The 15,043-nt window shown below is 42.4% G+C and overlaps 1 protein-coding gene and 1 long non-coding RNA gene across 2 annotated transcripts in view; one reads left to right on the top strand and one right to left on the bottom strand.

Moving 5' to 3' along the window:
• LOC115113305 (serine/threonine-protein phosphatase 2A 56 kDa regulatory subunit delta isoform-like) overlaps positions 1-10,053 on the bottom strand; it is a 59,460-nt gene extending 49,407 nt beyond the window's left edge. Inside the window, exons 1-2 of the mRNA XM_029640820.2 lie at positions 9,924-10,053; positions 7,896-7,979 (exon numbers count right to left, since the gene is read on the bottom strand). Of these exons, the coding sequence (XP_029496680.1) occupies positions 7,896-7,979; positions 9,924-9,950 (111 nt within the window). The 5' untranslated portion in view covers positions 9,951-10,053. The remainder of the gene's footprint in view (positions 1-7,895; positions 7,980-9,923) is intronic.
• A 96-nt stretch (positions 10,054-10,149) lies between these two features.
• Positions 10,150-14,447, top strand: LOC115112706 (uncharacterized). Its single transcript, XR_003861003.2, has 3 exons — positions 10,150-12,481; positions 12,673-12,796; positions 12,952-14,447. It is a non-coding gene; the product is annotated as an uncharacterized LOC115112706 (long non-coding RNA).
• Positions 14,448-15,043: the final 596 nt, after the last annotated feature.

Raw genomic sequence — 15,043 nt, 5'->3', positions numbered from 1 at the left:
ATCTGAGTAAAAATTCCGTCTTAGGTCAGTTAGGATCACCATTTTATTTTAAGAATGTGAAATGTCAGAATAATAGTAGAGAGAATTATTTATTTAAGCTTTTATTTCTTTCATCACATTCCCAGTGGGTCAGAAGTTTGCATGCACTCAATTTGTATTTGGTAGCATTGGCTTTAAATTGTTTAAACTTGGGTCAAATGTTTTGGGTAGCCTTCCACAATAATAATCATTTTGGCTCATTCCTTCTGACAGAGCTGTTGTAACTGAGTCAGGATTATAGGCCTTCTTGCTCGCACACATTTTTTCATTGCTGCCCACAAATTGTCTATAGGACTGAGGTCAGGGCTTTGTGATGGCCACTCTAATACCTTCACTTGGTTGCCATTTTGCCACAACTTTGTAAGTATGCTTGGGGTCAATGTCCATTTGGAAGACCCATTTGCGACCAAGATATAACTTCCTGACTGATGTCTTGAGATGTTGCTTCAATATATCCACATACTTTTCCTACCTCATGATTTCATCTATTTTGAGAAGTCCACCAGTCCCTCCTGCAGCAAAGCAACCCCACAACATGATGCTGCCACCCCCATGCTTCACGGTTGGGATGGTGTTCTTCGGCTTGCAAGCCTCCCCCTTTTTCTCTAAACATAAAGATGGTCATTATGGCCAAACAGTTCTATTTTTGTTTCATCAGACCAGAGGACATTTCTCCAAAAAGTACAATATTTGTCCCCATGTGCAGTTGCAAACCGTAGTCTGGCTTTTTATGGCGGCTTAGGAGCAGTGGCTTCTTCCTTGCTGAGCGGCCTTTCAGGTTATGTCTATATAGGACTCGTTTTACTGTGGATATAGATACTTTTGTACCCGTTTCTTCCAGCATCTTCACAAGGTCCTTTGCTGTTCTGGGATTGATTTTCACTTTTTGCACCAACGTACGTTCATCTCTAAGAGACAGAATGCGTCTCCTTCCTGAACAGTATGACAGCTGCGTGGTCCCATGGTGTTTAGACTTGCGTACTATTATTTGTACAGATGAATGTGGTACCTTGAGGCATTTGTAAATTGCTCCCAAGGATGAACAAGACTTGTGGAGGTCTACAATTTTTTTTCTGAGGTCTTGGCTGATTTCTTTTGATTTCCCCATGTTGTCAAGGAAAGAGGCACGAAGTTTGAAGGTAGGCCTTGAAATACATCCACAAATAGACCTCCAATTGACTCAAATGATGTCAATTAGCCTATCAGAAGCTTCTAAAGCCATGACATAATTTTCTGGAATTTTCCAAGCTGTTTAAAGTCCCAGTCAATTTAGTAGATGTAAACTTCTGACCCACTGGGATTTTGATACAGTGAATTAGAAATTAAAGCATCTGTAATAATCTGTAAACAAGTCTGTAAACAATTGTTGGGAAAATTACCTGTGTCATGCACAAAGTAGATGTCCAAACCGACTTGCCAAAACTATAGATTGTTAACTAGAAATTTGTGGAGTGGATGAAAAACGAGATTTAATGACTCCAACCTGAGTGTATGTAAATTCCGACTTCAACTGTACATATCCTAACAAAAGACTCCACTATGCAAGTAACCATTTCACTGTACCGTTTAAAGCTTCTGTATCCTGCACATGTGACAAATAAACCTAGATTTTATTTGATGTTGCATGTGTTTACGAGAGACGGTAATGTGAAGAACAACATTACCTGCACCAAAGTCAGATTAGGATAATGGCCAAGGACTAGACAAAGTGTATTTTTACTACAACTTTCAGTCTTGAAATCTTTGGTTGTTTACTACACTGTGAATCCACAAAGTGATGGGTGGGGCTAAGGCTTAAGCGGGTGTGAACGATGCTGAATGGGTAGAGCATGAACCTGCAGGAGCGGGTCACTGCTTTGATGTTTGTAGAGAATGTCAGGGTGTTGTCCAAGGTCACGCAAAGGTTATTTGCGCTCTGGGAGGGAGACACTGCGGAGTTGTCAAACGTGCTGGAGAGGCCTTTGAGCGGGCAGGCCTTCCCCAGGAGGAAGAGTCGTTCAGTCTTGTCGAGGTTGAGCTTGAGGTGGTGGGCCGACATCCACGTTGCGATATCTGCCAGGCGCGCAGAGATGCGTATTTCCACCTGGGTGTCAGAAGGGGGGGAAGGAGAAAAGTAGTTGAGTGTCATCCGCATAGCATGATAATAGAGACCATGTGAGGATAAGACGGAGCCGAGAGACCTGGTGTATAGAGAGAAGATGAGAGGGCCTAGAACCGAGCCCTGGGGGACACCTGTAGTGAGTATGTGGTGCAGACACAGATCCTCTCCACGTCACCTGGTAGGAGCGGCCTGCCAGGTAGGATGCAATCCAAGAGTGTGCAGAGCCTGAGACACCCAGCCCTGAGAGGGTGGAGAGGAAGATCTGACGGGTCACGGTGTCGAAGGCAGCAGATCGATCTAGGAGGATGAGAACAGAGGAGAGACAGTCAGCTTTGGCAGCGCTGAGAGCCTCTGTGACACAGAGAAGAGCAGTCTCGGTTGAGTGACCCATCTTTGAAGCCTGACTGGTTAGGGTCATGAAGTTTGTTTTGAGGGAGACGATAAGAAAGTGAAGAGACAGCAATCTCATGTGTTTTGGAAAGAAAAGAAAGAAGGGATACAGGTCTATCGTTTTTGATGTCAGATGAATCGAGTGTTGGTTTCTTGCAGAGGGAAGCAACTCAGGCCATCTTGAAGTCAGAAGGGAAGCAGGCAGTGGCCAGGGAGGAGTTGATGAGGGAAGTGAGGAATGGGACAAGGTCTCCCGAGATGGTCCGGAGAAGATGGGTTCAAGTGGGCAGCTTTTCGGGCGGCCGAACCTCACTAGTCGTAAGACGTCATCTGGAGAGAGGGGAGAAAGAGGTCAAGGCGTAGGGGAGTTCTGTGTGAGTGAGACTAGTAGACTCAGTAGGCTGAGTGAATGAGTAGCACATAGCCTATAGAAATGTTGTGCAACATAAGCTCCTGGGCTCTCATGAAGTGTATGATTAGATTTTTGAATACATTTGCGTTGATGTCAGGGTGATTAGAGGAACAATAGAGTGCTGAGTACCAGGCAGTTAGCAAGTTTGGTAGGCTACTAATGACCAGCAGCAGCAGCAGAGCTTGGAGAAGCCTAATTACCATGACTAAACAGTCACAGGGAATTTGACTGCCGTCATGACTTGTGACTACCAGTGTGGCGGTAATATGGTCCCCGTAACAGCCCTAGCTGGAACTGTCAGTGAAAAGTAGAGCGGCCCAGTCAGGCATATCGCAATATTTCTAATTTAAATTGCTGGAAGACATAGTTTGGAAAGCAAATGGCTATTGTAAAGGGAAGACAACGAAAATACAAAGCTGTCTTTTAGTTGTCAAAATTCTCAACTTAAAATTGGGCTTATAGCCCATCTTACTGGTACCAGCGGAAAGCATTGGCCAAATCCCCGGTGAGTGCGCACATTCACTCTTCATCTTTGGGTCAGTGCCACATAAAAGTTTGTTTTGGGACAATAATTTCTTCCTCCAGTTGTCATTCTATTTGTGGGTCCCCTTCTAGTAGACCTATTATATGGACAGCATTGTTTTTATAGCTCTGTTTGTCAGTGTCAACAGAGTAGGCTAACTTGTAATTTGTCGTACTCAAAAGTATTATGCCTCCAGTCACATAGTGTAGTAGAATTGTACAAAATATTTTTTTTTCCAGGCAAAGAAAGAAGAAACGTATCGGATATAGCCTACAGCCCAGGACACTACACGCGCTCAGCAATGAAGACCTTTTTACGATTAGTCTAATCGTATAACTCAAATTATGACCATCCAATCTACTCATCACATTACGAGTAGTAGGCTATCTTACATAAGTCTGCAAATCCAATGAGGCATGGAATGTTTTATTATAAAGGTGCATTTTCATGGTGAAAATTTGCTTCTCCTAACTTGAAACTCACGCGCCACCTATGCGTAGGTTAGGAATTATGCTGCTCGTTACTCATCTTGTTGGCTGAGGAACATTTATCGTGGACAATTATTCTAACAACTTCAAAGTGCATGGTAAGGACACACTTCATTGCATTCTCGACTTGCATGTTCTGTTAAGATGAATTACCATAATCTAAATGTGATATCTGTCATTCTGAGCAGTGTGGGTGGACACCCTAATCAGGTTACACACCCAACACATATGGGTCCGGTACATTTTTTAAATGTCTGGTAAATTATAATGCTGCCGGTCAAATGTCCAGTGCCATATTTTCATAATGGAAACCCTGGTCTCATGGTAGGGTGGGGTATGCAAAATGGGTCAACTTTGAACACCTCTATGTCCTGAATGTTTTGTCATTCAGGTCACTTTTTGACCACTTCTACCATGGGCAAACATGTATGGAAGGTTTCATTCTAATCAAAAGGGGTGCCTTTAGAAAGTGATTGAAATGATATGGTGTGTTAGGACTGCACTGAGAAAGAATTATATAATAAAAAACACTGCAAGGTCAAAGTAATACACAGTGCCTTCGGAAAGTATTCAGACCCCTTAACTTTTCCATATTTTGTTATGTTAAAGCCTTCTTCTAAAATTGATTAAATGAATTTTAAAAAAATCCTAAACACAATACCCTATAATGACAAAGCAAAAAGTTGTATTTTATTTGAGCAAATACCTTATTTACATAAGTAAAAAAATTGAGCTCAGGTGCATCCTGTTTCCATTGATCATCCTTGAGATGTTTCAACAACTTCATTGGAGTCCACCTGCGGTAAATTCAATTGATTGGACATGATTTGGAAAGGCACACACCTGTCTATAAGGTCCCACAGTTGACAGTGCATGTCTGAGCAAAAACCAAGCCATGAGGTCAAAGGAATTGTCAGTAGAGCTCCGAGACAGGATTGTGTCGAGGCACAGATCTGGGGAAGGGTACAAAAAAAGTTCTGCAGCATTGAAGGTCCCCAAGAACACAGTGGCCTCCATCATTCTTAAAATGGAAGAAGTTTGGAACCAATAAAGACTTTTCCCAGAGATGGCCGCCCGGCCCAACTGAGCAATTCGTGGAGTAGGGCCTTGGTCAGAGAGGTGACCAAGACAGCGCTCTAGAGTTCCTCTGTGGATGGGAGAAACTTCCAGAAGGACAACAATCTCTGCAACACTCCACCAATCAGGCCTTTATGGTAGAGTGGCCACTCCACAGTAAAAGGCACGACAGCCCGCTTGGAGTTTGCCAAAAGGCACCTAAAGACTCTCAGACCATGAGAAACAAGATTTTCTGGTCTGATAAAAGCAAGATGAAACTATTTGGCCTGAATGACAAGCGTCACGTCTGGAGGAAATCTGGCACCATCCCTACGGTGAAGCATGGTGGTGGCAGATGTGCCAAGCTTGTAGCATCATACCCAAGAAGATGCTGTAGTCGCTGCTAAAGATGCAAAGTACTGAGTTAAGGGTCTGAATATTTATGTAAATGTCATTTCTGTTTATGTAATAAAAGTGCAACATTTTCTATAAACCTGTTTTTGCTTAGTCATTATGGGGTATTGATGAATGTAAATTGAGGGGGGAAACTATTTAAATACATTTTAGAATAAGGCTGTAATGTAACAAAATGTGGAAAAAGTCAAGGTGTCTGAATACTTTCCGAAGGCACTGTATCTAGTTGAAACTAAAAGCTACATTTGTTTCTGTAGGGGACCCAGGTTGCCATAAAGCATGTGCCTACATTGTTATCTAGGAGTTATCTGTGGGCACTATATCCTAGAAACCTGCTGTCACAACAGTGATCGTTTGCACACTGAGTGCAAGGCCATTTCAAACACTTAGAGGCAAACAGGTCAGTGTTTGTCTACAAAGATGAATGATCTTATTTATCTGGCTATACCAAATCAGATATAAACAATCAGATCAATTATATTCTGAGGTAGCCTCTCCTGCACAGTTTTTCCATCTCAGAACATGTTGGCTAACCACAACAACACAAGAGTTAATATTAGAGGTTGGCCGATTAATCGGAATGGCTGATTAATTAGGGACGATTTCAAGTTCTCACAATCGGTAATCGGCATTTTTGGACGCCGATTACGGCCGATTATAGAGCAATCCATGAGGAGACTGCTTGGCAGGCTAACCACCTGTTACACGAATGCAGGCAGCAAGGAGCCATGGTAAGTTACTAGCTAGCATTAAAACTTAACATAATCACTCGTTAACTACACATGGTTGATGATATTACGAGTTTAACTAGCTTGTCCTGCGTTGCATCAATGCAGTGCCTGAAATTGTGTCACTTATCTTGCGTTCAGTGTAAGCAGAGTCAGGGTATATGCAGCAGGTTGGGCCTCCTGGCTCGTTGCGAACTGTGTGAAGACCATTTCTTCCTAACAAAGACCATCATTAATTTGCCAGAATTTTACATAATTATGACATAACATTGAAGGTTCTGCAATGTAACCGCAATATTTAGACTTAGGGTTTCCACCCGTTCGATAAAATACGGAACGGTTCCGTATTACACTGAAAGAATAAACGTTTTGTTTTCGAAAGGATAGGATTTGAACATATTAATGACCTAAGACTCGTATTTCCGTGTGTTTATTATAATTAAGTCTATGATTTGATATTTGATAGAGCAGTCATTCAAACTGAACTTTTCTCCGTTTGCCAGCAGCTCTTCGCAATGCTTGAAGCACAGCGCTGTTTATGACATCAAGCCTATCAACTCCAGGGATTAGGCTGGCAATACTATAGTGCCTATAAGAACATCCAATCGTCAAAGGTATATGCAATACAAATGGTATAGAGAGAAATAGTCCTATAATAACTACAACCTAAAACTTCTTAACTGGGAATATTGAAGACTCATGTTAAAAAGGAACCACTAGCTTTCATAGGTTCTCATGTTCTGAGCAAGGAACTTAAACGTTAGCCTTTTTACATGGCACATATTGCACTTTTACCTTCTTCTCCAACACTGAGTTTTTGCATTATTTAAACCAAATTGAACACGTTTCATTATTTATTTGAGACTAAATTGATTTTATTTATGTATTATATTAAGTTAAAATAAGTGTTCATTGTTCATTCAGTATTGTTGTAATCGCCATAATTACAAATAAATATATAAATACATATTATTATTATTTATAAAATCGGCCAATTAATTGATATCGGCTTTTTTTGGGTGCTCCAATAATCGGTATCGGCATTGAAAAATCATAATCGGTCGACTTTTAGTTGAGATTCAAGGATGTTTATTTAGATTTATCAAACAAAATGTAAAATAGGAAGGTCTAACTTCTACTTTGATAGGACACTTTATTGGGCCGTAAACAGGGGACAAGTCACAGCCTCTATGGCTTTCTATGCAAAGAGCTCAGCTGCATACAGAGAGGTCTGTCCACAGAGGACAGTCGCTCCCTTCCTGATAAAACGGCTGGAGTCTGGATCCAACACAAGCGCCATAATAAATAGACCCCCTTAACAATGTTCCAAAGGAACTCAATTGGGAGCTCAATCAGCAGGCCTATATGGACGAACAGACATCGGCCATGTGGCATTATGCAAAGGCCTAACATTATGTTTAGCTCCTCTCTGTTATGTTGGCCTCACCAAGATGAAGGAAAAATATGGAAACTGATGCAATATTATCTATGTAGCATTGAAGAAAATAAACACGATTAAGAAACAGGCAATAGCGTGTCAAATAAAATTACGTTGGGAGCATGCATATGCCCCTGATCCAAATAGACAGTTTATAATACCTCAAAATAAGCCCTAATTATAAGTTGATAGAAATGAATAAATCTGAAAAATCCATCTTCACAAATAAACTGCAGGCTACAAATGAAAAAATAAATACTGTCAAACAACCATTTAGATCTGTCATGTTAATCAAAGATATCTTACCTCATCTGCATTTTCAGTTCCTGTGTCTTTCCCACTGGTGGCATTGCTGTTTTTAGTGCTGCTTTTGGCAGATTTGGTTGGTTCCTGTGAATGACAACAAGCCATAGTCATCTTACCATATTCACAACAAACACAATTGTCGTAGGACCATACTCAACTCACATCCTCTGTTCTATAGAGTTATTGTACACTACACATACATGTAATTTCCGTGGTTAAACAGGTCCCGTTGGTAGGGTGCCTACAATTACCATAATTGCGCTACCTTAAAAAACTGTTGGAATGCATTCTTGCGGCCTTGACTGCCGCATTTGTAAGACAGACTGTATGGAACGAGACTTAAATGCCCCCTTAGTGGAAAAAGACAGAAATTACAGTCTGGTCAGGCAACGATTAAGCACAAGCGAGAGACGATCTTAAAACATTGCAGCAAGCTATTTGACAAGAGTGTAGTAGTATCTTATGAACGAGACTAAATTTAACTTGTAACTACCAACTTGATAATCGTACGTTTATTAATTAACGAATGTAGTTAACTCACTATCAGTGAGAACCGCCTAGGCTCACGCTCGTGCATGTTTGCAGTTCATATTCTCACAACACATTCATTATTAAACAATACGCCATTTCTAAAAATCTACATTATTTTACGACATCAACAGATTTGAGAATATAAATAATGTAAAAGTTCAAAAGCATTGTTGCTGTATAAGGCTAGTCTATCGGTAGCTCTCAAGAAGTAGGGTATACCCAGATTACAGGCGGCCCTCATTGTGTTCTTAGCTGATGGTAGGCTTCTTCTGATCACAGCTGGCTCCCTCATGAATAGCTACATATTGTATGCCACATATGTGATAACCATGTTTGCATTACTGATCGTTACAGGTTAGCTTATACAAAAAGCTGCCATGGATGTTTCAATTTACCTGCTCTTGGCGAGTCTTCGTTCTCGATTCGGGAAAAATTGTATCTTAGAAAATGTCCGCGTCAAGTTGCAGGTGGTTCTACAAAAACCAGACAAAACTCAACGGTAGTACACCCCTTTGGTCACACTGTGTGATGCACTGTCATCTACAAGTGGCCGCGTCGCATAGAAATATTAGTTCCTGCAAAGATGATGGAAAATCCTAAATGTGCGGTAGCTAAAATGGCAAGAAACATTGAGTTTTGTCTGTTTTTTTTGTAGAACCACCTGCAACTGGACACATTTCAGATACATTTCCACCGAATCGAAAACCAAGACAGTATCGCCATGAGCAGGTTAGTTGAAACATCTATTGCGCCGTTTTCTATAAACTAACCTGTAACGCCCAGTAACGGAAACATAGTTATCACATTTGTTTTACAATCACAACCCTGTTAATCCCGACACTTTGTCTGAATTTAAATTAAAGTACACCTCACATCCGATACGGGTTGGGAAATCTTTGGAATTTAACATTCATATAAGTGAGAAAGAAGCTTTAAAATACTAAAAAGATACACATTCTGTGCAGTTTAGCAAAGTTGCACCTGACTTTTTTTCTCCACTCACCACCTCGGCTATGACATCCCCTTACCTTGCGCTCTCAAAATTCCATTGCGACCATTCCACATGCCGTGTTACTCAACATACATCTGGGTGCAACTTTCCTAAACTGTGTATACAGTAAGTGGATATTTTGTATTTTAACTGTGTCGCGTATTTGCGTTTAGACAGAGCATGTGGGCAGCGTCGAAACATCCGCGAAATCCCCTCAGGCGGCAAACAGCTTTGTCAATAGACGGTATAACGTTAAGATTTACCGTCTATGTTAATGGGCTTGTCTATCGTTATTAAATCAATTTAAGAATTTAATATACAGGGTAATGTAAACAGTGATACGATCACATATGTTGTTGGCTGTTGATGTCTTTGCATAGTCTGAAAATGCATCTGCTCTGCTAGGCCTTACGATAAATAGTACATCTAGTTGGCGTATTAGAATACAATTACGAGATACGGTCTACTTCCTCTGAATATTTGCATTGTTGCGATCAGTACGTTACCTTTTCCTTTTTAGTTTTATTCGGCATGTTGTGGCTGTTGATCTTTTTCACGGTGACTCCGTGACAGATTTCCCCGGGACTCGATCGCTGCCACTCGGTTAGCTTCAGCTCCCTGCACCCTTCTAGGCCAAGAAAAAGATAATTGGCCAGCCACACGTTATACTGCCTAGTGACGGGCCACTGTAATTATTTCATTGGGTGGTTATAGGATGGGCGGATTGCACTCCTCGTTTAGGCTGGAGGCGTTGAATGATGCACTTTCGCCTTAGCAACAATTCATGAATGAAGCTCTTCTCTTCTTCTTCAGTATCATGGTGGTCCGCAAACAAATGTTATAGGTTAATGCCGCCACCTACTGTACAATCCATTATACTTGCTGATACAAAAAAGGGAAAATTGAATGCCTAGTACCACACGTTATGTAGCACTATATTGGATCATTGAATCAAACATTTCTGCAGCATTTAAGGTCCCCAAGAACACAGTGGCCTCCATCATTCTTAAATGGAAGCATTTTGGAACCACCAAGACTCTTCCTAGAGCTGACCGCCCAGCCAAACTGAGCAATCAGGGGAGAAGGGGCTTTGTCAGGGAGGTGACCAAGAACCCGATGGTCACTCTGACTGAGCTACAGAGTTCCTCTGTGGAGATGCTTGTCCTTCTGGAAGGCAGACTCCATTAATCAGGCCTTTATGGTAGAGTGGCCAGACGGAAGCCACTCCTCAGTAAAAGGCACACGACAGCCCGCTTGGAGTTTGTCAAAAGGCACCTAAAGGACTCTTAGATCATGAGAAACAAGATTATCTGGTCTGATGAAACCAAGATTGAAGTCTTTGGCCTGAATGCCAAGCGCCATGTCTGGAGGAAACCTGACTACGGTGAAGCATGGAGGTGGCAGCATAATTCTGTGTAGATGTTTTTCAGCAGCAGGGACTGGGAGACTAGTCAGGATCAAGGCAAAGATGAACAGAGCAAAGTACATACATACAGATCCTTGATGAAAACCTGCTCCAGAGCGCTCAGGACCTCAGACTGGGGCAAAGGTTCACCTTCCAACAGGACAATGACCCTATGCACACAGCCAATAAAACACAGAAATGGCTTCGGGACAAGTCTCTGAATTTCCTTGAATGGCCCAGCCAGAGCCCGGACCCAATCGAACATCTCTGGCGAGACCTGAAAATAGCTGTGCAGCAACACTCCCCATCCAACCTGGCAGAGCTTGAGAGGATCTGCAGAGAAGAATGGGCGAAATACAGGTGTGCCAAGCTTGTAGCGTCATACACAAGAAGACTCAAGGCTGTAATTGCTGCCAAAGGTGGTTCAAGGAAGTACTGATTAAAGGGTCTGAATACTTATGTAAATGTGACATTTCATTTTCTCTTTCTCTCTCTCTCTCTCACACTCTCACTCTCACTCTCACTCTCTCTCTCACTCATATATATATATATAAAATGAAACAGGCAGGGAGCAGGTCTCGAGCCCCAGGTCCGGAGCACTATCGACTGTGCTGCAAAAGCATGCTCGTGCGGCAGAGTTACACTACTCCCTCCTTTCAAAGAGTGTGCTTGGCTCACCGGCCAAGCACACTCACTGTCGTGGATGCAAGGTCCAATCACTTCTGATCTTTGTGTAGATCAGGATTTATTTTTTTTAATCAATTTTACAAGAAGGCTCTAACGTAACAAAATGTTGAAAAACTGAAGGGGTCTGAATACTTTCCGGATGCACTGTAAGTATATAATATTGTGTGGCAATTCCCAGACCTAGCAGTTAAGGTTATGTAACCTTATTTAGTCCTACCTGCTATGGTGGATTTTAAATGAATTGGTATTCACTTTGTTTTTCGGTAGAATTACTGTCATGGGCATCCTGAGTGGCGCAGCGATCTAAGGAACTGTATCGCAGGGGCTCGATCCCAGGCTTTGATCGGGAGTACCATAGGGCAGTGCACAATTGGCCCAGCATCGTCTGGGTAAGGGGAGGGTTTGGCCGGGGGGGGCCTTACTTGGCTCATCGCACTCTAGCGACTCCTTGTGGCGGGCCAGGCGCCTGCAGGCTGACTTCGCCTCTCCCGAGCCCGTTGGGGAGTTGTAGCAATGAAACAAGATCGTAATCACAAAAAAGGGGGTAAAAATTGCAAAAAAATAAATCATTACTGTTATTGATGCCAAATTGCAAACCTTATTTGCACTGTCTGTATTCCAAAACCAATGGGTGTGCCTGAGTCTTATCACCTCTCAACTTGGTCAATTATTTCAACCTCGAACACTATTCTTTGGTCTGGTTCAGTCATTGCAGGAAGTCCTGAAGAGCCGGAGTTTGAAGGCTTTTGTCCCAGCCCAGCTCTAACACTTGATCAACATAGTCCATTGACCATAATGTCAGTGGGATGAGGGCAATTCATTTTGATGGTATTGATATATAACGCATGCTCCACTCTCAAGTTGGACTTGTTGACTGATGCCAAGGCGGTGGTTGCTAAGAAGAAAGGAGCTTCTGTGAAACACAAGATTGCAGCCAAGGCAGCACTGGTTCACACCTGCCTTGTCTGTCGGGTGAGTAGTATTGGTTGGTACTGTATGTGCCTTTTCCTCTCCATGTGTAGGGTATTGTTCTGGCCTGTGTGGTACAGTTTTTCATATGTGTAGTAGTTTGTTGCATCGTATTATTTAGTTTATTATTTGTGTCAACTTTGAATTCAATTCTAAGCCACAGATTTCCTCCATTTTGTACTTAACCTTTATAGATGCAGACCCGAAGACATTCAAGCAGCACTTTGAGAGCAAGCATCCCATGTCTCCAATGGTCCCAGTACCGGTTGATGTGCAGACATAAGTGACCACACACACTCAAATGGACCTATAGCTGGGGTAGATTCTTCCATCATTCACACAGAGTAGATATTGTGTAAAGCACCATGTTGTCAACAAAAAGCAGTCCTCGATGCTTAAGTTGTATTGTCTATGGCTTAATTTGTGGAAATGCTGTGATCACTCATCGCCTTTAATAATGTTGTGATTCACAGACACACGGTGACCACGATTTGAATGCTTACAGCTGACACATGGAATGACATGACCCCGAGAATGACTGGACATGGGCTGGATATTTGTGACAACAACCTAAAAGGGGTGCAGACGCACACTAGCACCCCATTTTATGTTTATTCCATAGCCAATCATATCTCTAGCTAACCCCTTATTCCACACTATGCCTTTTATGCCCTGTGGTCCCTCAACTTCTGACACTTTGTAACTCTCCATCTTATAAACCCACACTACCTTCACCCATTTTCCCTATGCTGCTTATTAACATATTATTCTCCTGATTTGATAACATTTATACTCAATAACATGTTTCAAGGTGCTTACACATGGGCGGTCGTAAGCGGCAATTGAACCACGAGAAAATCTGCCTACCATGTGTAGAGACCAGTGATCCAGGTTGTTGTCAGCTTGAAAGTTGTCATTAAAACATTGTTTGATTGGTTGACAAGATGAACTCTGCTCATTGGTCAACCATGAGCGGCGGCAGCTCAGGACTTCAGCTAATGACATCTTTTGGTGCCTCGGGCTCCGAGCCAGCTTCGCCTCTCATGGGAGCGAGCACCACGAACAGGGCCGCTTGCAAAACTGCTTGCATTTTGCCGCCAGCCGCTCTACTCCAATTGAAGTCTTTAAACGCTTACCACGGCCTGTTACCTTTTTGTGGTGTACTGTTTTTGCTACCTTCAGACTGAATGCAGTGGTAAATGTGTTGCTCACAATTGACAGCCTCAACATGAACCTGTTAAATTGACAAGGGTATAGTTGAGTTTAGGCATGGCTTTCTTGTTTTGAGTCTGTTAAGTTTGTTTCTCATTGACCTAGTATTTTATATCAAATCAAATGTATTTATAAAGCCCTTCTTACATCAGCTGATATCTCAAAGTGCTGTACAGAAACCCAGCCTAAAACCCCAAACAGCAAGCAATGCAGGTCTAGAAGCACGGTGGCTAGGAAAAACTCCCTAGAAAGGCCAGAACCCAGGAAGAAACCTAGAGAGGAACCAGGCTATGAGGGGTGGCCAGTCCTCTTCTGGCTGTGCCGGGTGGAGATTATAACAGAACATGGCCAAGATGTTCAAATGTTCATTGATGACCAGCAGGGTCAAATAATAATAATCACAGTGGTTGTTGAGGGTGCAACAGGTCAGCACCTCAGGAGTAAATGTCAGTTGTGCTTTTCATAGCCGATCATTAAGAGTATCTCTACCGCCCCTGCTGTCTCTTTAGAGTTGAAAACAGCAGGTCTGGGACAGGTAGCACGTCAGGTGAACAGGCCAGGGTTCCATAGTCGCAGGCAGAACAGTTGAAACTGGAGCAGCAGCACGGCCAGGTGGACTGGGGACCGCAAGGAGTCATCAGGCAAGGTAGTCCTGAGGCATGGTTCTCAGGACTATATATCAAACCTACAGTACCTTACACATCCAGTTGTTGCTTTCTTTAGTAAGGCAGCACCAAAATGGAGGTGTTTCAGGCTAGCTCAGTGCTTTCTGTGGTGGTGGGGCAAATACGTGGAAAATACAGAGTGTAGAGGTTGGTAATGTTCTCTAGTTGCGCTGTGATTGGCTCAGTGTTCTGTCACTCATGGGGACACTACGTCACCACAAAGCCTACGGGGAGAGCTTGAAATTTGAAGACCGCTGGGTGCTGCCATAGAGTTACATTAGAAGTGCCCATCCAAGAAGGCTCAAGGTCATTGGCCACAGATAAAATTACGTCAAATAACGTTATATCTACAGTGGCTTTTCATTTGACTGATCATGTCAACATCATACTTTCAAAATCTTAGCTAGCGAACTAGCAGTCATCATCATGAATCAAGTCGACAATCTACTGGCAAATCCTTTTCAATCCTTCTCATAAAGAGAAATTATAGATAAAATGTATCGGTGCATTACACAAGTTGGAAATCTGCAAATTCAACAATGAGTGGTTTTGAAGGAATCAGTGGCTAACCGCAAGCATTGCAAAGCAATCACAAGCCTTCTATTCAGGGGAGTGGATGTCCAAGTCTGGGCTTAATGGTATCTTTTCCAAGCTTAAAATGATAAACATTCAACATTGGCCATGCTGT

This window comes from Oncorhynchus nerka, linkage group LG28, assembly GCF_034236695.1.
Source record: "Oncorhynchus nerka isolate Pitt River linkage group LG28, Oner_Uvic_2.0, whole genome shotgun sequence".
In the NCBI taxonomy this organism is placed as follows: Eukaryota; Metazoa; Chordata; class Actinopteri; order Salmoniformes; family Salmonidae; genus Oncorhynchus; species Oncorhynchus nerka.
The sequence above is the reverse complement of the archived record's forward strand: the minus strand, read 5'-3'. Positions and strand labels throughout refer to the sequence as shown.